The 25,656-nt window shown below is 38.3% G+C and overlaps 1 protein-coding gene across 3 annotated transcripts in view; it reads left to right on the top strand.

Annotated features, from left to right (window-relative positions):
* Positions 1 to 3,156: 3,156 nt before the first annotated feature.
* The window catches only part of HERPUD2 (HERPUD family member 2), a 40,693-nt gene continuing 18,193 nt past the window's right edge, over positions 3,157 to 25,656 (top strand). The window contains exons 1-3 of one of the 3 annotated variants that reach the window (XM_024750762.1): positions 3,157 to 3,486; positions 3,686 to 4,106; positions 24,704 to 24,781. In XM_024750762.1, coding sequence (XP_024606530.1) covers positions 3,960 to 4,106; positions 24,704 to 24,781 — 225 coding nt within the window. In that variant the 5' untranslated portion in view covers positions 3,157 to 3,486; positions 3,686 to 3,959. Of the gene's footprint in view, positions 3,487 to 3,685; positions 4,107 to 18,942; positions 19,146 to 24,703; positions 24,782 to 25,656 lie in introns of those variants that run through there. The other 2 variants (XM_024750763.1, XM_024750765.1) reach the window with 2 other exon arrangements.

Here is a 25,656-nt window from a genome sequence, read left to right as displayed (position 1 = left end):
TACAGAGGAATCAGAATTCTATTTGGAAGTTACTAGCTGTGTGACTTGGGGCAAGACATTTAGCCTTTCTGAGCTTCACTGACCTCACTACCTCTCAGGGCTGTTCTGAAAATTCATTAAATGACACATCACTTAAATCATCCATTTGGCATTCAATGCATGTGTGGTTTTCTTCCTTCCATTTTCTACAATATGGTTTATAATCAAACATCTGGGACCAATTAAGATTTTGAAAGTGCAGTGTTGAAATGAGCTAATTTTCCTAGGCTTGAAATGTAGGATTTCACTTGTTTTTAAACAATAAATTTGATTGAGATTTGATTAGATGCTTTGTGGCACAGCATCTTAAAAAAAAAAAGACAAGTTTGGTGTAAATAGAAATAGAAGGAATCAATCAGAAGCCAGATGGCTATCATCGTCTTTGAAATTTGCAACTGCAAGATCATCACTTGACTAAAGTCTTTCTTCCCAAGAGAGTTATCATAAAAACAAAAACAAAAAAACCAAAACACTGAAAACTATATTATTCAACATCATAAAGTATTTTACCTTCCTGGAAGGTATTCCAAATTTTAGTAAGAAAAGCGCAGTAATAAGCACTTTATTTTCTTTAAAATTTTAAAAGAAACTGGAATCTCACAGAAGGAGTCAATATAAGCTTTTCTAGCTGTCCTCCTTCCCAATTAAAAGAATTAGAAGTAAATATCCCACAAATATTGGAAATCAGTTTTATTATTTACAAATAATTTTCTTTAAGCGTTTTACTTTGTCAACAAACAAAGTTACTCCATTGGCAGAAATCACCCTGAATTACTGAACTAGCTACTAAAATTATGTGTATTGAATACTTAATATTGTTAAAGTAGATTTGGCCTTAACAATCACAAATCCTTTATTATCTATTAGCATCCTCCCCTTAAGCATTCTCATTAGAGGCTGTCTTTAAGTAGCAAATGGTAACTGAGATGTGTAGTTGTTCTTTCACATTTCCCCTTCTTATGTGCAACACGGGCAAAGAACAAACAGCTCACAGCACCCTCTAAGTAACTGCTATCTTGCATCCCCTCCATGCTGTTTTTCCTACTCCAAATTCCAAGTTAAACACTATCAATAGTCTAGGGACTACCCTTTCATACATTTTTCTATAAACACATACACGTAATTTAACAAAAATGGGATATTTACATACTGTTTTTATTGTGGGCAAGTTCCACAGCATCAAAAGCATTTTTAGGTTGTTAATTCAGGTGGCTGTAAGGCAAAAAAAAAAAAAAAAATCATTTCTGTCAGATACTCTATAATCTTTATACTCATATATTTCAAATTCTTTAATGTTCATTACATTTTAAAATGATTTTGTCCATGTTAGTGAACCTCTGATGAACTCTACTTTAAGTAGTGTCTATCCAGTGAAATGCATTCTGTCAATATTAATATTTATTAATATATATCTCATTAATAATGTACATTTCAGAGCGCCAAGGGGGATGATCACATTACTCTAAGGGGTTCCTGGAAGTGTGAGTCACAGGCATAAGTGACAGGCTTGGGTGGTGGTGCTTGTGGCAGTTGCAGTTGGGGAGACTTCCTCCTGCCTTAAACAGGAATTGGACATAAAAGAATTCTTAGAGCAGACAGCTTGGGACTTATATGGTGGCACACTTATGCCATAAAGGATTCAGCCTCTTTCAATTGTTCTGTTCTGCCATCCTTGTAATACAGGCCTTTGTTCTCCTGTTTGTTGCTTCAGGACTGAGCTGTGGCTGCCCCACTGCCAGCATCACATTCCTCCAGTAAGAAAGACAGGTGTAGAGGGCAAGGATGAGCTCTGGTCTGCAGCACATGTTCATCTGAAAGCTCCCCTGGAAGCCCCAGTAGCAACTTCACCTTTCATCTTACGGGCTACAGCTGTGTCGAATGGCTGCTGCTAGATGTAAGGGAGCTAGAAAAAGTACTTGTAGCTAGAATTAAGTTAAGGTTCTATTAAGATGACTAGATACTAGGTAGAAAAAGGGTCTGCTACAGGAAATCCAAGTCATAGTAAACTGTTCTCATTTCATGACAAGAAATAAAGGAAACTTCACTCTTATTTTAGAAGAGCATTGAGAGGGTATGGCTAAGATATGGTAGGTGTCCTATCACAAAGAAAGAGGTGAAGGAGGAGAGGGTGTAAGGGATCCTGGGGCACTAGCTGTTGAGAGGAAGAACTTCCTCTTGGTCTAACTTTCACTAACTCCTCTGCAGCTGAGAGGGGAAGAGATCAGGTCCCCAAAGCCCCCTACATTATGTGCTTGTATTCACCTATAAGTGGAAGCCTGGACCTGTGCAAATGCACATCTCAACTTACTGCACTGACTCCTAAACCTGTGCAGAAAATGGAGAGTAAGTCGGCTTTGGGCAATAGCCTGAAACTTCGCGTTCCCACGTGTAAACCATAAACCAGAAAAATAACACTGCCAACCGTCTTCATCTCCCACTGTGGTCAACACACAGTAGGTGCTCAGTAAACAAACACTTGCCAACTTTTGAGAAGACGGAGAGGAAATATATGTTAATTAATATTTAGTTGAGAGACTGATATACGCCAGAACTGTACCAGATGGCTTACCTACATAGCTCATTTAATCAACAGCACACAGTCAGGTGGCCATTACCGTCCCCATTTACAGAAGTAAACTGAGGCTCAGGAAGGTTAGCCAGGGTCACACGGAAAGTAGAGGTAGACTAAAAGCATTCTCCTTATGCAATGTACCCCCAGTCCCTCCTTCCCCAAAGCTCCAGGTACCGTGCTTTGCAGACAGTCGACACAAGAAATTATGGGCAGAAGCCTAATTGAGCATCAGCAAGGACACTAACTTTTGAAGAGACAGCTCTAAGGATGAGGAACACTTCCCAAGTCTTCCGGGTGTGGTCAAAACAGAATGTGCTAACGCCAGCGAAGCGAGTGGAGGCCCGAGTACCGCTGGGGAGGCAAGGCGGAGCGAATGGCCTGGCCTGGCGGCCTCGACACGCCCGACTGACTTCGAGGCGACACAGAACTCTGCACCCGCCGCCCTGGGCCGCCAGGGGCGGTCGGCGGCGGGACCTGGAGGGCAGCGCGCGGGGGCGAGCCGCCCCTGACGCACTTCCGCCCTGCGTTTTCCGGCTTAAAGGGGACCCGGACCTTCTTCACAACAACAACAAAACAGGCGCGCTCGCGGCCGGCGCCCCTATTCTAGTCCCCGCCTTCCTGCCACCTGTCGCCGTCTCGGCCGCGCTCCGCCTTGCGCTCCAGCTGCCCTGCCGGAGGGGTCAGGCGGAGAGCCCTTCGGCCAACTTCTCCCGCTGCCGCCGCGCCGCCTCGCGAGATCCAGGGCTGGGCCGTGGGCGCCGCCGAGCAGTAGGAAGGGAGCGGCCGCCGCGGAGGACGCTCGGCCGTACTGTGTGATCGGTGGCCGTGCCCGGGGGAGGAGGGCGGCGGTGGCGGGCCCTGCAGCCATCTCTCAGGTAGCCCTGCCTGTCGCGGCTGGCCGCCCTGAGCGGCCCGTCCCCTTCTCCAGCCCGCGTGGCGGGGCCGTCGCGTCGGGGCCTTGTTGCGTTTCAGCTTAGGGGTCGCAGCGGGGCGGGGCGGTGGCTCGGGCTGTCGCGCCCTCACCCCTCTCTACCTTCTCACCGCTTTCTCTCTCCCCTTGGCTTCCCTCTGCAGTCCGGAGCACGGCGGAGCCCGAACCTGGCGGGGAAAACAGCACCCCCGGCCGGGCCCCCAGACCCCGCCGCCGCCTCCGCCTCCGCCCCTGGCCATCATCCTCGGCACCGGCAATGGCCTTTGTATCGCCCGATGCACTTGTGACTGACTTGGACAAGGAATATTAAGAACCCATTCGCTTCCGTCCCCATCCCAGCCGCGCCGGCAGTAACCACCTCGGCTCATTTGGGCTTAACTGCTGCTCCTCTTGACTCTGTTCGACCTTGGAGGCACCATGGACCAAAATGGGATGGAGATTCCTGTGACCCTCATCATTAAAGCACCGAATCAGAAATACAGTGACCAGACTATTAGCTGCTTCTTGAACTGGACCGTGGGGAAACTAAAAACGCATCTGTCTAACGTGTACCCTAGCAAACCAGTAAGTGTCTAAAACCTGGGCGCAGCTGCTCTGGCCAGCGGATTTTCGTGTCATATACTCCCTTACTCTCTGCTTATCCCCACCCCTCTTGAGTCAAATAGGTCTCTTTGACTGCAAAGTATTTTGACTGCGAAGTATTTTGCGTTCCGAGGTTATGCGACTCTCTTGAGTGTCTGAACCATCATTAATATCTTCCTGATGAGGTCCAGTTAATTAGTACGTGTAATTAGTAAGTGAAATATTAAGGCACATGAGAATTGGCAGGCATACAATAGGACCGTTTTTCTTGGACTCAAAATCATCAACCTAAAATGGGAATGACAGGTGTATCCTTTAAAAAAAAGATAAACACTGCAATCCATATTCAAGCTTTTATTGCTTATTAGACTAAAATTCCTTTTTACTTTCAACATCTGGCCCAGAAATTTGCTCATTGCTGAAGAGCGAATTTTGAAATAAGTATGTGACCCCTATGAAAGTTATACTCTTTACACACTAGTATATATGTTTCAAGAAGCAAAGAGTTATACGTTTTAGATTCACTTTCTTCTGCCCCTTCCTCTCTCATTTTCCTCCTGTAGAGGACACAGAAATTTTCTTCATTTAGAGGAGAACAGTCCTTCCACACCCCCACCATTTGGTGCATCATTTTATTCCTTTCATATAGCCATTTGTAAATCACTGCAGCAGTGTTTTTCATTCTGAATCATATCTGGATATTGCAAAGATAATAAATAAAATAGACAGTACGGCTCTATCTGTCCCCAAAGTTAGATTTGAAAGTTATCAACACAGTTGATAACTAAGTCTTGGAATAATTTAGAAAAGTATAATGTTGTGTAGTGTGTATGAAAGTTAGGCTTTCATGTTCTCCATCGTGTAAAAATTTCATTCCTGAATAAGTAGTTTTCAGTGATTACTAAACCTTTTTTTTTTTAATTAATGAAGAAGCTTGGATTTTTAGGGTGGGAAATATTTTTGGCATCTGGCAAATTTAAGCCAGCAGCAAGGATGTGTTGGAAGGCAACTGTGCTTTCTAGGTTTTACTTAACACTTGTTTTGTGCAAATAAGTAAGGAAGGCACTTGATCTATACTAAGGCAACTGTGCTTTCTAGGTTTTACTTAACACTTGTTTTATGCAAATAAGTAAGGAAGGCATTTGATCTATATTAAGATGTTAATGAATTAGGACTGTTTCAGTGTTACAGTATTAAGTTTACTTAGGCATTTAGGCTTCTAGAATAGCTATAGAAATAGGGTGGTTATTGCAAAAACAGGTGGTTTAGAAAAACAACTCTTAGTTGGCATTAGCTATGTTTGTCAGTACTTTTTGATTACAAATATTTTTAGTAGGAGAAATAAAAACCCTGAAGTATTTAAGTACTTGGAACAAAATAGTTGGAACTCTCATTCAAATCTTTTCTTGAAAGGTAAGATTTACACAGGGGTAACAATTTCTCTTTAAAAATTTCTGCTTTACAAAAGATTTCCTATTGCATATGACTCATTTTACACATTTTTAAAGTAGAAAATAGCTTTTCAGGATAGGCAGAATTGAAAGCTTTAGACTTCCATAGTAGTGTTCATAACATAGCCATTCCTAAGTACATTATTGAGCATATATCTAAGTACTTAGTTATATGTTCAAGTGTATACTTATGTGAGGATCTTTTACATTATATGATTAAACCAAAAGGGACTTGGTTTGCACTGTGATAGAACAAGAGTTATCACTTTTCTGAAACTTTTTCTTTTTTAAAAAGTAAGAGAGGAGTGTGAACCCTATTTGTCTTACCTGCTCCTGGGATAAGCCTGTTTTTGGCAGGAGTTCTGCCATCTTAGCACTTATCTCAGTGGAGTGCTATCAGTGCCCATGTGGATCAGTCAGCTGCTGGAGGACAGATCAGTTGCAAACTTCTCTACACCTGGCCCTCCTAAGCTGCTTGCTTCTAGTACACACCGGAGGCACTTTTGGAAGGTATACCAAATAATATGCAGCCTATTAATTACCTAACCTTGTGGCAAACCTTTTATCCTCTTCCAGCAAGTTTTCTCCAAGTGAATTGTAATATCTGAAGTTTATTTCTAGGTTAATGAAGGTGGGGATGGTGTACATGTGTTTCGTTTCTTTTCTTTCTTTTAAAAATAAATATATTTATTTATTTAATTTTTGGCTGCATTGGGTCTTCGTTGCTGTGTGAGGGCTTTCTCTAGTTGCGGCGAGCAGGGGCTACTGTTTGTTGCAGTGTGCAGGCTTCTCATTGCGGTGCCTTCTCTTGTTGTGGAGCACCGGCTCTAGGCGCACAGGCTTCAGTAGTTGTGGCTCGCGGGCTCTAGGGTGCGGGCTCAGTAGTTGTGGCGCACGGGCTTAGTTGCCCCGTGGCATGTGGGATCTTCCCAGGCTAGGGATCAAACCCATGTCCCCTGCACTGGCAGGCTGGTTCTTAACCACTGCGCCACCAGTGAAGCGCACATGTGTTTATTTTCATAGAACTTCACTGAAAACTTTGTAAGGTTATTCACACACTCACATTCTAGCTTTTTTTATCACTTAGAACTGATTTGAAGTATCACAGTTGTTTAACAGACCAACTGTTTACTGATACTCCAAAGCCATAGGGAGTCCTCAGCATAGGAATTGGAGTCCTTAAAGTTTACTTGTAAAGTTGTTATTTAGAACGGAGAAATTTAACAATATAAGCAATATTATATTGTTGATTTAATATAAAGGAAGCTTAGATTCTTATGACCCCCCACAATGACTACTTAACATTGATTCTGTTTTTAAGTGTCTCAAGTGCTGTTTGGTGTTTAACAGATCGTTTCTTATGCCTGATTCCTTGCGCATAAGAAAGGTGGAGGTGGGTGGACTTGGAAGCAGAGAAGGGTTTAGTGCCTGGTAGAAGCAAGTGTTCCCCAGCGTGAAGTAGAACAGTTCGTAGACACTGCTCTTATTGCATCTGATGGGGCAGGGGAGGTAGAGGGCCTTGATCCCTGTGGACGGTGGCTTCTAGGAAAATAAATGAGAGCTGCTGGAGGGAGAAGAATGGAGATTTGAAGTTGTTCTTTTAGGATCTCTACAAGGATAGGTCACATGCCTACATGCTGTTAATGGAATTCTGGCTAAACTCTGCAACAGTGTGTAAAATCTTAAGATTTTAGCTTTATGGTCAGATATTGACTTCATTTAATCACAGATAATCTCCATTTGCATGGATATTTTAAATTCAACCTCCCCTCCCCTCAATAAACCCACAACAAATATACTCCTCCTTCCAAAGCATACTTTCTTGGGCTTCATTTATTTATTTAATTAGGAATTTATTGACCTGGCATTTGAAGGTCTACAATGTATATACTAAGCAAAAAGGTGGTAAGAGTCCTTTGCTCTTAAAAAGCTCAGGTCTAGTGGGGGATACAGACATATAAGTAAATAACTACAATATTATGTACTAGTGTTATATAAGAGGGATATACTGAGTGCTGTAGGAGCACTGGAAGGGAATGGTCCACTCTGGAGTGAGGATAAGGGAATGTGTAGCTGTGTTAAGAAAAGATTCACAGGGACATTTTTCTTAAAGAGTTAATAAGTTTTAATCAGATAAGATCATAGTTTCTTTTTCTTTTTTTTAACTGTTCTTTCACAGCTGTTGTTGCACTGATGATTCTAAATGCTTTATATTATTATAGTACTTAGTAGTATAGTACTATGTTAAAGGATTATAGCTCCATAATGGGCTAAAAGGGGAAAGTGTTTTCTAGTTAGGAAGCAAGGCAATTGCCACATTTACACAGAAGTTTACAAAGTCATTATTAAAAACCTCAGGTGTGAAACTGAGCTCTGGTGGAGTTTTGTTTAACTTTGAATGGTATTGATAATTGGTTTGGTACTTGGTTTAAGAACTGGGGAGTGCACCAGTTCATGTTGATAGTGTATATAATTGTGAGTCATATTCTAATATGACATTTGTCATCACTTCATGACTTTAGGTTTTCAGTTCCTAAAATTGGCCTGTAGTGTGAAATAATTATTCTGAAATTTAGGTAATTACTGCTAGTGGGTGAAGATAACCTATCAAGAGGGCCACTTTTACTTGAGTAGTTTCAGACTTTGGTCTAGTTTAGACTTATTTACTAGGTATGTAAAAATCAAAATGGTTGAACTTAATGTTATCCAGTAGAATGGACTATCTTAGAGAAAACTTTATAAATAAGAAATAAAATAAAAAATAAGAACCTCTAAATCCAGTTAGGCACCTTTTTCATTATCTTGTTTCTTACTGTTTGTTCTTATACACGAACAATAACTACGGTGGACCTGACTCACCCTGAATTCAATTTTGAAGGCAAACCTTTCTGGGGCTTGTATCCTTTTGCTTCCCATTTTTGTCTTGAGGTCAAAATGACCGTTGAACATGTCCCTCAGTTCTGGATAGACCTCCTCTCTCTTGGCACCTTTTCAAATAGTGCCTTTGCTCTGAGATTTGTTAGAATTAAAGAAATAGGGATAGAACCAATTGCATAGATTCTATTCTGAGAATATAACATTCTATAACCAAATTGCCTACAGTTCAGATGGAAGTCTTACTTTCATTGTCAGTGGAAGTAGCTTTTATAATATAATTTGAGGTTTATATCTGTCTTATTTTTGTAATTCTCTATTACCTTATTTAGGAAGGTCATTTTTTAAAAATTTGTAAAATATTGGCTATATTCCCTGTGTTGTACAATATACCTGTTATAACTTATTTTATACCTAATAGTTTGTACCTCTTAATCTTCTACTTGTTTATTACCCCTCCCCCTTCCATCTCTTCACTAATAACCACAGTTTGTTTTCTGTATCTGTGAGTCTCTTCTTTTTTTGTTATATTCACTAGTTTGTTTTATTTTTTAGATTCCACATATAAGTGATATCACACAGTATTTATCTCTGTCTGACTTACTTCACTTAGCATAAGTAAGCAGGTCAGTTTTAAAATTTGCTTGCTTAACCACCTCAGAACTGTTGACTTAAAGGGGCTATAATCCATACACACAAATAATTTTTGTTTTATAAGACTCTTGTCAAAGGTTGATGGAAAGTTAAAAGTTTTGAATGAGTGCTGACTGAAATTTGTTTTGTTTAACTCCTTGCCTTTTTCTAATGTGTTTTTTGGAAAATAACAGTACTGTGAAGGTAATGTTTTGTTTAATCATGCATCAGTGCTTTTAAAAATAGGATTTTTTTTAGAACTTTAAGTTTTTCTCCTTTACATAATAATTTTGTTTTTGGCTGCGCTGCGCTGCTTGTGGGAACTTAGTTCCCCCACCAGGGATTGAACTCAGGTCCTCAACAGTGAGAGCATGGAGTCCTAACCACTGGACCACCAGGGAATTCCCACACATAATAGATATTGATTTGATGGTCTTAAATGCTTTTTTTTAAAATCATTTTTTAAAAAAATTATTTATTTACTTTTGGCCGTGTTGGGTCTTCGTTGCTGCGCACGGGCTTTCTCTAGTTGCAGTGAGCGGGGGCTACTCTTCATTGCGGTGCGTGGGCTTCTCACTGCAGTGGCTTCTCGTTGCGGAGCATGGACTCTAGGCACACGGGTTTCAGTAGTTGTGGCTCGCGGGCTCTAGAGCACAGGCTCAGTAGTTGTGGCTCGCAGGCTCTAGAGCACAGGCTCAGTAGTTGTGGCGCATGGACTTAGTTACTCCGCGACAAGTGGGATCTTCCTGGACCAGGACTCGAACCCGTGTTCCCTGCATTGGAAGGAGGATTCTCAACCACTCTGCCACCAGGGAAGCCCCTAAATGCTTTTACTTAACTGTCATATTTGGTGCTGTGATTTTAAACTGCCATTTACTAAGAGGTTGCTATGTATACCAGGCATTCTGGTAAGCACTTTATATGTTTATCATACTTATTCTTCATAGACAGCTTACGCTGTGAGTTCTGTTATCAGCTCTGTTTTATAGATGAGGAAACTGAGGCTTGGTGATTTTTTTGCCCAAGGTCATAGAACTTTAGGTAGTAGAATCGGAATTTGTACCCAGGTTAGTCTGACTTGGCAAGCCTCAGGTCTTAACCATATGATGGTTATATATAATAAGACGAAGAAAGGCATTTAGGGATTTGGCCAGCTCAGTTATATACTTGCAAATTAAAAAGAAGTAAGTGGACTGTAAAAAGGCGTGTGTGTTTAGATGGGTTGTCATCTAAAGGCTACAGATGAATGGGTAACACAGTCTTAATACCGTTCTAATGCATGTCAGCTTAGTGTGTGGTTATTTTTATTTTGATAAATTATAGGGAAGGTATGGGAACATAATATCTTAAGACTTCCAAGTACATTGCTTTGCCCTATCTTTTCACATTTCCTGCTTGTTTGTATGAACCATAGCAGTCATGTATTTTGGCATCTCTGTTGTATGTATACCTGATTTGGCCTGTCAGTAGAAACAGCTAAGCAGGGAATGTCCCTTTGGAGTTCCAGAGGAAATTGTTGTGTAAGCTCTGTAAGCTGGTTTTGTTTACTGTTATTGCAAGGGCATAAGAGGTAGAGGCAGTTTGGGTAAGTTCTGCTTCCATTTACAGTGTTTCTGAATTTCCTGAGGCTTTAGATTGGGTGGATTTAGTGGGAATGGGAGGGAGATATGTTCAGTACAAATTCACTGGATTCATTTCCCACATAAACGATATTTTGTGCAGAGAACCAGCTCTTTAAAGCTGTTTGACACTTACGGCTGAACTGTATATAAGAACTGAAATGTTAATAATTACCACTTTAAAAGAAATTGGGCTGTAGTTCTTTGCATTAATATGTAAGTTAACCGTTGCTTTTACTGAGCTATTTGATTATGTTGAAGTTGGATATACTAAGGACATGATTTTTTAAGCCATTCATAATTATGAAAGACCCATTTAGTCCTTCACGTAAAAAATCTAATCTTTTGATACCAACTAGGTGACTTTCCAGAAATATAAAAGTATTGTTCGCTTTGTAAACTCATCTGTTAGACTCTTGTGAATATTTTAAGTGCATTAGGGATACATGGTATTTTATCTGTTTTTGCTGTCTAGTTAAATAAACATTAAAAAGTCAGATACTTTAGATAAAATATATGTAAACCTTTTAGAAAGAAAACATCTTTCCCCAGTTTAGGATTTATTTTTGCATATTATACTAGCAGGTGAGCTTTCCTCACCTTGGTTTTTAGCAACCTCTGTTAAGTGGGTAGCAGAGTTTTTGGGCCAGCTGGTTAAGCAGCTGTTTATTTGGAGTGGTATAGTTTTGTCTCTGGGCTACTCAGAGTGCCAACAGGATGTTTCCAACTTGGTAATTTAGCTGCCTCTGCTCTACCATATATCACCAGGCTTCGTCTTGGGTGGAGCAGGGGAGATGGTAAAGTACTGTACCTATTAAGATTTGCTGACTATTGGATGTAGGATGTGAGCAACAGGAAGAATGGTGGTGTTGTTAACAGAGGTAGTCAAGTATATTTATATGTTAATCTGTGTAGCCAGTATCTTAACAGAAGAAAATTTTCATTGACAATTTAATTAGTACTTCATTTTAGATTTTCCAATCCTGAGTCTTCTGAATTCTTATATTTAAAGGATACCATGTAATATTTTTTATTGAGAGAAAAATGAACTTTTATTGTGTTAAGCTACTGAGATCTTGAGGTTCATTATAGCAGCTAGCATTACTACCCTAACTAATACAGAAATGGATTTTTCATCAAGGTAAAAAATACTGTTAGGGGCTTCCCTGGTGGCGCAGTGGTTGAGAGTCCGCCTGCCAATGCAGGGGACACGGGTTTGTGCCCTGGTCCGGGAGGGTCCCACATTCTGAGGAGCGGCTGGGCCCGTGAGCCATGGCTGCTGAGCCAGCGCATCTGGAGCCTGTGCTCCACAACGGGAGAGGCCACAACAGTGAGAGGCCCGCGTACCGCAAGAAAATATAAAATAAAATACTGTTAGTAGGTCTGGATAAATAAAATTGTGTCAATTTTACAAGTTAAACTGAATTTGAATTTAGATCTCAAAATCTGTTATTTTCCTAATACTGTAGATTATAATCCAAACCACTTGAAAATTCAGTTGATTATTGTGTGGTTTGTTATCATGTCTAACCACTGGTTTTCCAGATATTTAAATTAAATTCACTGATATTTAAACTGAATTTTTTCACTAGAAAAAATTTCAAATTTTCTTACTTAATTTATGCACATGAAAACTTTTTCTCTGTTTTCACCCAAAGTAAAATTAAAGAATTCTTTTTCCTTTTACTTCTGATTATCTGAAGATGTTTGAATATTCAATTTATAGCAACAATTTTTAAAATTAAGGTATAATTCACATACTATAAAGTTTGCCCTTTAATGTGTACAACTCAGTGGTTTTTAGTAGTTCACAAATTTGTACAATCATCACCACTGTCTAATTCCAGAACATTTTTATCACCCCATACTCATTAGCAGTCACTCCCCATTCTCTGTCCCCCACTCCTTGGTAACCAGTAATCTACTTTTTGTCTGTATGTATTCACCTATTCTGAAAATTTCACATAAATCTAACTGTAATATATATGGCCTTTTATGTCTGGCTTCTTTCACTTAGCATAATGTTTACAAGGTTCATTCGTGTTATAACATGTATCAGTTCGTCATTACTTTTTATGGCCCAATAATATTCCATTATATGTAAATGTCACATTTTGTTTATCCGTTCATCAAAGCATTTGAGTTGTTTCGACTTTTTGGCTATTATGAATAATGCTGCTGTGCACATTCCTTTACAGGTTTTTGTGTGGATTTGTTGTTTTCAGTTCTCTTTGGTATATACCTAGGAATGGAATTGGATGTATACTGAGTCATATGGTGGCTTTCTGAGGAACTCCCAGGCTTTTCCAGAGGCCGTTCCATTTTACATTCCCACCAGCAATGTATGAGAGTTCTACTTTCTTCACATCCTCATCCACACTTGTTTTTGCTTCATGTATTTTCGGGGAGTACCATGTAATTTTATTATATTCTGCTTTTTTGAAAATTGATGTTCCCTTGCTGTGAAAAGATGTGTTTACTGGAAGTTGACTATTAATTTAGAGTAAAGTTAATACTAAGATACTAACATATGATTGCTCCTTCAATAGTATAATAATATGCTAATATCAGTACCATTTGCAGAAATGAACCAAATGAATTTAGCACCAGCAAGTGTTTTAAACTAGTATTGTGGTTCACAGACTAAATACTTCATTTCCATTCTTAATGATTACGTGTAAAATAACTGATATAATGAACTTCAAGTAAGTGTGTCTTCCAAATCTGTGTAACCCTTTTGGACTCATAACACTTCATTTAATAAATCGGCATTTAGCATCTACTCTGCAGGACACAGTGCTAGGCTCTGGGAGTAAAGGGATGAGCTAGACAGACATGGACCCTTGTTTATTCTTGGCACTCATATACCACTTAGGGAAATAAACGTACAGGTAATTACAGATTATGGCTTGCGTTATGAAGGAACCAACCGGGTGTGTGAAAGGAAATACTCTACTTTAAATTTGTAAATCAGATAAGACCTCTCTGAGGAGGTCACTTTAAAGCTAAGACCCAAAAGATGGTTAAGAGCTAGCCCTGCGAGAGCTGGGAGAGACTGTTGCAGGTAGGATGTCTGAGTTGGGGAGGAACTTGGCATATTGGGGATCTAAGGGAATGCCAGTTTGGCTAGTGAGTGAGGAGGAAAGATTATGATCAGAGGAGGTTGGAAAGAGAGAGAAACCAGATCTGCTGGGACCATCTGGTTATGGTGTGGAATTAGAATTCAATCCAGAGTGGTAGGAATCCATTAGAGAGTCACAGGAGTGATTCACATTTTTAAAAGATCACTCTATTTACTGACTAGAACACAGTGTGAAGACCAGTTAAGAAGCTATTACAGAAGTTCAGGCAAGATGGTTTTAGGTTAGGGTAATGGCAATAGAGATGGAAAGAAATGGACTGAGAGGGACTTCTGGAGATAGAGTCCGTAAGATTTGCTGGTGGTTAGATATGTTAGACAAGGTGAGAGAAAAATTGAGGATAATGCCCAGATTTTTGGCTTAAACAACTAGTAGCAAGTTGTTATTGAATAGGGAACAAGCAAGAGGAAAGATCTGGGGAACCAAGAATTGAGAACCACTGTAGATGTTTTGATATTGAGTTGCCTATTAAGATATCTGAAGGTGGAGATTCCCTGGTGGTCCAGTGGTTAAGACTACGTGCTTCCATTGCAGGGGGCATGGGTTTGATCCCCAGTCCAAGAACTAAGATCCCGCATGCTGCCTGGCGCGGCCAAAAAAAAAAAAAAAAGATATTTGAAAGTGTCAGATGTCTAACAAGCAGTTGGATATCTGGATCTGGGTCTGAGAGGGAGCGAGAGGCCTTGGATAGAAAAGCAAATTTGCATCTTAGCTGAAGAAGCTTCCTTAAATTCTAGAATTGGATGGAAAAGTTAGCAAAAGACACTGGAGAGGGACAGTGGCTAAAGATATGAATGAAATGTACAAATGCCTCTTAATGGATTTTCTAAACTTTGATTGCTCTTCCAGAGGTGCAAATGGTGAATGCTGTGGTCTTTTCTTCTTGCAAACCTTTTGCAGGGTGCTGTTGGTCATGCTGTTTCCTCATCCTGCTGAGGGACTTGCTTAGCCATTGCCCAACTTTTCTGTTCAGTGGGTATAGGCTTTAAAAAACTAGGACATGGGGAAAAGGGATTATCAGCCTCTGGGCTTGTAGTAATGCTATTTCAATTGGCTATATTTTGGGTTAAATAGATTATGTGCTATTAGGTTTAAAGGTTTGATGAGTATTTGTATTTCTGAAACTGGGATTCATAGTTTTAGGACTAGGAATTTTCAAAATTTTTAAAATTTATTTTTTTATACAGCAGGTTCTTATTAGTCATCCATTATATACACATCAGTGTGTACATGTCAGTCCCAATTTCCCAGTTCATCACACCACCCCTGCCACTTTCCCCCCTTGGTGTCCATACATTTGTTCTCTACATCTGTGTCTCTGTTTCTGCCCTGCAAACCGGTTCATCTGTACCATTTTTCTAGGTTCCACATATATGTGTTAATATACGATATTTGTTTTTCTCTTTCTGACTTACTTCACTCTGTATGACAGTCTCTAGATCCATCCACGTCTCTACAAATGACCTAATTTCGTTCCATTTTATGGCTGAGTAATATTCCATTGAATAATGTACCACATCTTCATTATCCATTCATCTGTCGATGGGAATTTAGGTTGCTTCCATGACCTGGCTATTGTAAATAGTGCTGCAGTGAACACTGGGGTGCATGTGTCTTTTTGAATTATGGTTTTCTCAGGGTGTATGCCCAGTAGTGGGATTGCTGGGTCATATGGTAGTTCTAGTTTTAGTTTTTTAAGGAACCTCCATACTATTCTCCATAGTGGCTGCATCAATTTACATTCCTGCCAACAGTGCAAGAGGGTTCCCTTTTCTCCACACCCCCTCCAGCATTTGTTGTTTGTAGATTTTCTGAGGATGCCCATTCTAACTGGTGTGAGGTGATACCTCACTATAGTTTTGATTTGCATTTCTCTAATAATTAGTGATGTTGAGCAGCTATTCATGTGCTTCTTGGCCATCTGTATGGCTTCTTTGGAGAAATGTGTATTTAGGTAGGTCTTTTGCCCATTTTTTGATTGGGTTGTTTGTTTTTTTAACACTGAGCTGCATGAACTGTTTATATATTTTGGAGATTAATCCTTTGTCTGTTGATTCATTTGCAAATATTTTCTCCCATTCTGAGGGTTGTCTTTTCATCTTGTTTGTAGTTTTCTTGGCTTTGCAAAAGCTTTTAAGTTGTTTTTGTTAATATGGTGTATCACATTGATTGATTTGCATAAATTGAAGAATCCTTGCATCCCTGGCACAAATCCTACTTGATCATGGTGTATGATCTTTTTAATATGTGTTGAATTCTGTTTGCTAGTATTTTGTTGAGGATTTTTGATTCTATATTCATCAGTGATATTGGTCTGTAATTTTCTTTTTTGTAGTATCTTTGTCTGGTTTTGGTATCAGGGTGATAGTGACCTCGTAGAATGAGTTTGGGAGTGTTCTTTCCTTTGCAATTTTTTGTAAGAGTTTGAGAAGGATGGGTGTTAACTCTTCTCTAAATGTTTGATAGAATTCACCTGTGAAGCCATCTGGTCCTGGACTTTTGTTTGTTGGAAGATTTTTAATCACAGTTTCAATTTCATTACTTGTGATCGGTCTGTTCATATTTTCTATTTCTTCCTGGTTCAGTCTGGGAAGGCTATACCTTTCTAAGAATTTGTTCATTTCTTCCAGGTTGTCTATTTTATTGGCATAGAGTTGCTTGTAGTTGTCTCTTGACATGCTTTGTATTTCTGCAGTGTCCATTGTAACTCTTCCTTTTTCATTTCTAATTTTATTGACTTGAGTCCTCTCCCTCTTTTTCTTGATGAGACTGTCTAAAGGTTTATCAATTTTGTTCATCTACTCAAAGAACCAGCTTCTAGTTTTATTGATCTTTGATCTTTGCTATTGTTTTTTTGTTTCTATTTCATTTATTTCTGCTCTGATCTTTATGATTTCTTTCCTTCTACTAACTGTGGGTTTTGTTTGTTCTTTCTCTAGTTCCTTTTGGTGTAAGGTTAGATTGTTTATTTGAGATTTTTCTTGTTTCTTGAGGTAGGCTTGTTGCTCTAAACTTCCCTCTTACAACTGCTTTTGCTGCATCCCATAGGTTTTGGATTGTCATGTTTTCATTGTCCTTTGTCTCTAGGTATTTTTTGGTTTCCTCTTTGATTTCTTCAGTGATTTCTTGGTTATTTAGTAACGTACTGTTTAGCCTCTACGTGTTTGTGTTTTTTACGTTTTTTTCTCCTGTAATTGATGTCTAATCTCATAGCGTGTGGTCGGTAAAGATGCTTGATATGATTTCAGTTTTCTTAAATTTACTGAGGCTTGATTTGTGACCCAAGATGTGTTCTATCTTGGAGAATGCTCCATGTGCACTTGAGAAGAAAGTGTAATCTGTTGTGTTTTGATGGAATGTCCTATAAATATCAATTAAATCTGTCTGGTCTGTTGTGTCATTTAAAGCTTGTGTTTTCTTAGTAATTTTCAGTTTCACTGATCTGTCCATTGGTTTTAAGTGAGGTGTTAAAAGTCCCCCACTATTATTGTGTTACTGTCGATTTCCTCTTTTATAGCTGTTAGCAGTTGCCTTATGTATTGTGGTGCTCCTGTGTTGGGTGCATATATAATTGTTATATCTTCTTGGATTGATCCCTTGATCGTTATATAGTGTCCTTCCTTGTCTCTTGTAACATTCTTTTTTCTAAAGTCTATTTTACCTGATAGGAGTATTGGCACTCCAGCTTTCTTTTGATTTCCATTTGCATGGAATATCTTTTTCCATCCCCTCACTTTCAGTCTGTATGTGTCCCTAGGTCTGAAGTTGGTCTCTTGTAGACAGCTTATATATGGGTCTTGTTTTTGTATCCATTCAGCAAGACTGTGTCTTTTGGTTGGAGCATTTAATCCATTCACATTTAAGGTAATTATCGACATGTATGTTCCTGTTACCATTTTCTTAATTGTTATGGGTTTGTTTTTGTAGGTTGTTTTCTTCTCTTATGTTTCCCACTTAGAGAAGTTCCTTTATCATTTGTTGTAGAGCTGGTTTGGTGGTGCTGAATTCTCTTAGCTTTTGCTTGTCAGTAAAGCTGTTGATTTCTCTGTTGACTGAATGAGATCCTTGCCGGTATTGTATTGTTGGTTGTAGTTTCTTCCCTTTCATCACTTTAAATATATTGTGCCACTCCCTTCTGGCTTGTAGAGTTTCTGCTGAGAAATAAGCTGTTAACCTTATGGGAGTTCCCTTGTATGTTGCCATTTTTCCCTTGTTGCTTTCAGTAATTTTTCCTTGCCTTTAATTTTTGTCAATTTGATTACTGTGTGTCTCAGCGTGTTTCTCCTTGGGTTTATCCTGCCTGGGACTCTCTGTGTTTCCTGAATTTGGCTGGCTATTTCCATTCCCATGTTAGGGAAGTTTTCGACTATAATCTCTTCAGATATTTTATCGCGTCCTTTCTCTTTCTCTTCTCCTTCTGGGACCCCTCTAATGTGAATGTTCTTGCGTTTAATGTAGTCCCAGAGGTCTCGTAGGCTTTCTTCATTTCTTTTTATTCTTTTTTCTTTATTCTGTTCCATGGCAGTGAATTCCACCATTCTGTCTTGAAGGTCACTCATCCGTTCTTCCGCCTCAGTTATTCTGCTATTGATTCCTTCGAGTGTATTTTTCATTTCAGTTATTGTATTGTTCATCTCTGTTTGTTTGTTCTTTAATTCTTCTAGGTCTTTGTTAAACATTTCTTGCATCTTCTGGTCTTTGCCTCCATTCTTTTCCTGAGGTCCTGGATCATCTTCACTATCATTACTCTGAATTCTTTTTCTGGAAGGTTGCCTATCTCCACTTCATTTAGTTGTTTTTCTGGGGTTTTGTCTTGTTCCATCATCTTGTTCCTTCATCTTGTTCCTTCATCATTGGTACAAAGTCCTCTTCCTTTTCATTTTGTTTATCTTTCTGTGCATGTGGTTTTGCTTCCACAGGCTGCAGAATTGTAGTTCTTCTTCCTGCTGTCTGTCCTCTGGTGTCTGAGGCTATCTAAGAGGCTTATGCAAGCTTCCTGATGGGAGGGACTGGTGGTGGGTAGAGGTGATTGTTGCTTTGGTGGGCAGAGGTCAGTAAAACTTGTCTGTAAAGACAAGTGAAACTTGTCTGCTGATGGGTGGGGCTGGGTTCCCTCCCTGTTGGTTGTTTGGCTTGAGCCGACCCAGCCCTGGAGCCTACCTGGCTCTTTGGTGGGGCTAATGGCAGACTCTGGGAGGACTCACGCCAAGGAGTACTTCCTAGAACTTCTGCTGCCCATGTCCTTGTCTTCACGGCGAGCCACAGCCACCCCCACCTCTGTAGGAGACCCTCCTACACTAGCAGGTAGGTCTGGTTCTGTCTCCTCTGGGGTCACTGCCCCTTGCCCTGGGTCCCGATGCGCACAGTACTTTGTGTGTGCCCTCCAAGAGTGGAGTCTCTGTTTCCCCCAGTCCTGTTAAGTCCTGCAATCAAATCCTTCTAGCCTTCAAAGTCTGATTCTGTAGGAATTGCTACCCCCGTTGCCGGACCCCCAGCTTCGGCAGCCTGACATGGGACTCAGAGCCTTCACTCCAGTGGGTGGCCTTCTGTGGTATAAGTGTTCTCCAGTCTGTGAGTCGCCCACCCAGCAGTCACGGGGTTTGATTTTACTGTGATTGCGCCCCTCCTACCATCTCATTGTGGCTTCTCCTTTGTCTTTGGATGTGGGGTATCTTTTTTGGTGAGTTCCAGTGTCTTCCTGTGGATGATTGTTCAGCAGTTAGTTGTGATTCTGGTGCTCTCGTAAGAGGGAGTGAGCGCACGTCCTTCTACTCTGCCATCTTGAACCAATCTCCAACATCTTTAATTTTCGGTTTTTATCTTGATGTAAAAATTATCAATATAAATAACAGGATGATTACTTTGTAGCTGACTCTCATGAGATTTAGTACCTGCATTTTAAAACTAAGTGATCGTACTAAATATGTCTAATTTGTATGGTTAAGTTTTTCAAGCATGGGCTTCTGGAATCTGTGGGGTTGCTGACTGATGGTGATCTGTATTGTTTCTGTGAAAAAAAATTTGTTTTAAACTTACCTACTAAATAATTATGGGAGTAAACTGTCTAAGTTGATTGCCATTGTACTTATATATATTTGTCAATAGTCCAAAATAATGAGTGTTATAGCATATTTTTATGCCCCATGTTGTTTAAAAGTGATACTTGTGATAAAGTACATGATTAATTCCATTACCATTACAGTTTAATAGTAAAATGGAGATTACCTATGTAGAAAGCAGGTAATATATATAGATTTCTTACATTTTGAAGCAGTAGTTGGTAAATACTTCTTTCATCTTAGCACCCAATACATCCTTTCACTAAAAATCTGAAGGTAAGTAACTTACGTTTTGGACATTGACTTCTTCTTACCAATGTCAAATTACTTTTCTCTCTGTTTAGAGAAGCTAAAATTAATTAAAAGCTTTCCTTTTGTTATTTATAAATGTCATTTTAAACTGATTTTTGAAAGCTCTTCAAACATGGATTAGGGCTTGCTTTTTTAGTCATTAAAACTGATAGTTATTGCAACTTTAACCAAACCTATTTAGTAGTGTCCTAATCATGTTCTTATACATAATGAAGATAGTCTGCTATTAGTCATACAACTTATCAATACTTTCACATAATCTCTCATTAGATCCTCAGGAAACAGCATGATGTAAGAGAAGCAGGTATTAGAGATTAGTATCACATGCTAATTGAATGTTTACTAGGTGTTCTGCCCTGTTCTTAGAGGTTTGTGTGCATTTTCAGTGTTGTGAAAATTCAACCCTGTGAAATAGGTACTATTATTGCCCTCATTTTTCAGTTAAGAAAACTGAGACACAGACAGGTGGTAGTGGGATCATGTACAAGTTTCTCAACATTTCTTCACCTATCTGCCATATTCTTCTCTAAGTCCAACTCCTTCACATGAGATTTTACCCCTTAATAGCTACTCAAGGACATTGCTCTTGAAATTCTCTATTTTTGTCTCCTGCATCCGCAGTTGTTCCTTTCTACTGGATTATTCCTGTTGGCATACAAACATGTTTTTTTCTCTTTTTAAAAAAACAAAAACATGAAACAGTAAAACAAACAAGACCCTCTTTGATTCCACTTCCCTTCTAGCTGTTGCTTTATTTCTTTCCTGTCTTTAGTGCACAACTTCTTATAAATTATGAATATTCACTGTATCTGTACTCCTCTCTTGTTCTCTTGAATCCATTCCAGTTAAGTTTTTACCCTACTCTTCCACCAAGATTGCTTTTATGAAGATCACCAGGGAGCTCCATGTTCCAGGATATAGTGGGGGAATAGAGAAATAAGTAGAATAGTATGAAACAAGGACACAATGATTAATAACAAAAGCCTGGAAACACTCAAATATCCATATTGTAAACTTTAGTATTTCTGTGTAATGGAGCATTATGCATCTGTCAGAAAGAATGGGGAAGACATCTTTATACTGCTAAGGAGTAATCTCCAGGATACAGTAAGTGAGAAAACAAGGTACAAAGGAGTATCTTGTACTATCTTTTATGTGAGAAAAGAAGGGAAATACAAGTGTATTTGTATTCAGGTTTGTTATGTTGTTAAAAAATGACGGAAGGGTAATTCAGAATTATAGAGAAAGAGGGTAGGGACAGAAGCTAAACACCTTGTTCTATAATTTTTACTTTGTTTCCATGTGTGTTATATATAATTTTTAAAAGTTAAATAGAAAAAAATTCCTAAATGGTAACAAAACAATTTAACAATGTCAGGATGGTGACAAAACTGTAAGAAGAATTATTGCAAGTAATTTCAAAACTGTATTTTGACTGCATATCCCTAATGGTATATATCTAAGGATGGAAAAAAGTGACAAGAAATCTTAAACCTCTTCCAATATTGTTATTATTATTTGAGATTATACATAGTAGGATAAAGCATATAAATACTTTTGCTAATGGCATACGTTTGTTAATATCATTAGCACGAAAGATTTTCAGGGTGATAGAGATACAAATAAAAAACCATATACTGTTTAATTAAAATTGGAAATATGAATATACTCAGGGTTTAAGTTTCTTTTTCTCAAAAATACATATTTTCTTGCTCTCCTCAATGAAGAATCTTAGAAATAATAGCAAGTAACAATAAGCACTCTTAGACCCCAGATTTTGTCTCTAGATGCCATTTCCCATTAAAAGGAATCAAGGCCCCTGGAACAGTGGCTGATTCCAGGCCTGGGGAAAGAAATGTGGAAGATGAATCTGGTGTGCCCGGAAGCAAGGAAGCTCTTAGAGGTCATGTCAAAGTGACACAGGATCCAACCTGAAGGGACTCCTACTGGCCAAAGATGGTGCAATTTGAGGATTAACAAAAACAACCAGGTGGCAGTACATTGAAAAACATAAAATTCCACAAGCTCACAATGATACTTAAACCAAAACTTTTTGGTCACTTCTGGAGGTTGCTTGGGCACTCATTTTGAAAACTGATAAAGGGAATAAATTGAGCATTTTTGCTGTCTTTCTTGTGTAATCTAGGTAAGCAAATGGTCGATGCGGTAAAGTTCTTTTAGAAGAAGCACAGCTAATACAGAAAGAATTAGAGAATTAGAAAATATTTTCTACCCCTAATGAAATAATGGATCTAGGCAGTTGGATCTAGGTTGTTAATAAGGTGAATGTTTGATGGCAGACTTTATAAGGGATGAATTTGGCTGACAACATTTGAACCCACTGATCAAACTTAACATGACTAAAAGTAAGTCACTCAATCCAGTGTGCTAATAATATGACGCAACAGGAAGTTCTCTTGTCAAACAAAAAAGAACCTGAATTTAATCAACCCTCTAGATCTAACTTCATTATACAGAGAGTACAGGACATGCTGTACAATACCAGGAGGACATAGTCACCCAAATCCAGATTGCAACATGTTTTCTTCAACAAATAGCTAAGGAAAAATTTTAAAGAAGTGGAAGCTGTTAAAAAATTACAAGAGACATAAAAGCCCCATCCCATGTGTGAACCTTGTTTGTATTCTGATTTAGACAAACCATTCCTAAAAAGACATTTTTGAGCAAGTGGGAAAAATTGAGCTGTGCTGGATATCTCATTATAAGGAATTAATATTTATTTTGTTGAATGTGGTAATATTGTGGGTAGTTGGGAAAAAAAACTGTTACAGATACATTCTGTTTTTTACAGGCAAAAAGAAATATGTGGTATTTGCTTTAAAACTCTTCCTTGCCAAAAACAAAATGGGGGTAGGTGGGTAAATGAAACAGGAACAGCAGAATGTTGATAATTGTTGGAGCTGGATATTTGGGAATTCTTGAAGATGGTAAGGGGTTTCATTTTATTCTCTCCACTTTATGTATGTTTGAGAAGTTTCAAAGTAAAGTAAAAAAAATTCGTAAGGAAAGAACTGATAATTTTTATACAGAATGATATGACATAGAAGTATCTATTAAATGTTTGGGCTGGTGAAAGAATGATAGTTTATGATGACTGTAGTATTTATCAAAGAAACTTCTTTAGGTTGCAGCTGAAGTAATAAGTATATTTTGGAAACTTACAAAGCATTACATAATTCATTTGTCCAGGGATTAAGTCAGTCATTATCTACTTAGCATTTAACTTATGTTATATAATTTACTGTTTGTGCTCCACTCAATATTTATATGTACTGATTGACGTTTCAAGACTTGGGATATGTATTTTTTAAAAAATCCTTTGTTGTATTTGGTTGTTAATATAAGAATTTTTATATGTGCATTTTAGGAATGGTACACTCAAAAATACTTCCAGGGGAAGCTAAATTATGCCTAAAAGCTAAGTATCTTGGAAGGACAACTATATCTTCCCTTGATCTTTGGTACCTAAGGACCCCTGAATCACAGATATTACTCAGTATGACTCTTTCTACTATGGTTATTTTTAATGTAAGACTTTTTTTTAGTAGCCATGTTGCATATGTAGGCTGTTTGAAGATTGTTATAGTTATTGCTTGGATTTGGCATGTTTAGTAATTGTTGATATAGCTAATATTTAACTGTTTTAATAGAATTCAAGGAACATTTGCCTGTTTCTCAGTTATGAAATAGGAGGTCTTATGGGGACTCTACATAAATGCTTTTATTTTAAATACTTAATACTTATAGTGTGAGCACTTAGCAGATTTACTTTAAGTACAAAATAAGGCAGAGATAACCAGAACATACTTCCTATTTTGGGTTGCATATGGAGATGGCACTTGAATCTCCATGCCCTTGAGTTGATTTTTCTTTAGTCTTGTGTTTTTGAAAAATGTACGAAGGTATTCATGAGAATGGCAGGAATAATAAAAACAAGAATAGTTACCTAAAGCTGTAACTAAATCCAAACGGCTTTGGAATTAAAACCAATAAATTGTCCTGCATGATGTTAGTAAAGAATAAAATAAATCTTATGTTTACTTTTGATTAAAAATACTGACAAACAATGCAAAGTAACACTGGTGACCTTGGGATTTTATCCCATTGTTGACTGTTAATAGAAAGTCAGCCACCTTCTCATTTATAATCTTGAAGGTTTTTAATGACAGTCACACATGGATTGCATTATGGCTGAAAAGACGAACTTCCAATTTACCTTTTTTCCTCGTTTTAAAAATAATTTGGTAATTATCTGTATTTTATTATATCTACAGTAGATATGCTACCATATGCTGAACTTTTAATGTCTTAAGTGGAATTTGGAAAAACAAAATTCTTAAATTATTTCAGTTTTCTGCATATTTGTGCCTAACGGGAGTTTTACTTTACCCATTGTAAGGCACCTTATTCCCAACCTTCAATTTGTATAATTAGAAAAAGTTGAATTCTTTTCTTTGTCCCATTTCTTAGTTGACAAAGGATCAGAGGTTGGTGTATTCTGGCAGACTGCTTCCCGATCACCTGCAGCTGAAAGACATTCTCAGAAAAGTAAGCTTTTCTACCACTATTTGATACCAGATACTCAGAGTGCTAGAGGAGATATGTTCTGAAGTTTTACTGATATCCAACCAGTTTAGTTTTTAGTTACTTAAGATCAACTCTTTTGGGTTTAGGTAACAGTTTTGTATATCCATCTGATAGCTAAATCTAAAATAGGATTATATATTTGTGTTCAGGGATTTGTTATCTTGTGTAAGAAAGCAGTACTGAGTTATCAGTAAACTGTGCAGGAGGAGAGTGCTCAAGTAGTGGTGAAGGATTTTCATTGATAATAGTCTCCTCTCTTAAATACCCTTTTGACCAAACTATGTTTTAATACAAGTTAACTTCGGTTAGGAGTTTAATTTCAGGACAGAAAATAGAATGAAGCCCAATTGGTCCATCAGTTAGCAAACTTTGAATGCTGGTACTCAGAGTTAAATATATTTGAATATAGTTTTTTTGACAGATTGAATGCTAGTTATTTTAATGGCAGCTTTTTAGCTCCTGTTTATTTGTGGAATTTATACTTTTAGAACTTTTCAAATGTTTGAGATTCTTTTTGCTTGTGAGTGTAGCAGAATTGAATATATAGCTGTTAATGTTTTGCTTTAGATCTTTGACCTAACTCAGTGTTTTCTGGATATCCCTAATCTCTCTATCCTCTCCTGTATGTTTATTGATCACCTGTGGGAAACTTTAAAAAATCTTACACTGGTGTGTTCCTTCTGTTAGTTGACATTTTAGTTTTGTGTGACTTCTTGCTGTCATTTTCATCATGTAGTTTCAGGTTGCCAAAGTGGTTTAATAACCTCTCTGTCTCCTTCGCTCTCTTTCCCTCTCAAAAATAGTGGAATTTGCAGCAGATTCACTCCCCCCCTTTC

Source organism: Neophocaena asiaeorientalis, unplaced genomic scaffold (genome assembly GCF_003031525.2).
Source record: "Neophocaena asiaeorientalis asiaeorientalis breed wild unplaced genomic scaffold, Neophocaena_asiaeorientalis_V1.1 scaffold164, whole genome shotgun sequence".
Taxonomy (NCBI): Eukaryota; Metazoa; Chordata; class Mammalia; order Artiodactyla; family Phocoenidae; genus Neophocaena; species Neophocaena asiaeorientalis.
The sequence above is the reverse complement of the archived record's forward strand: the minus strand, read 5'-3'. Positions and strand labels throughout refer to the sequence as shown.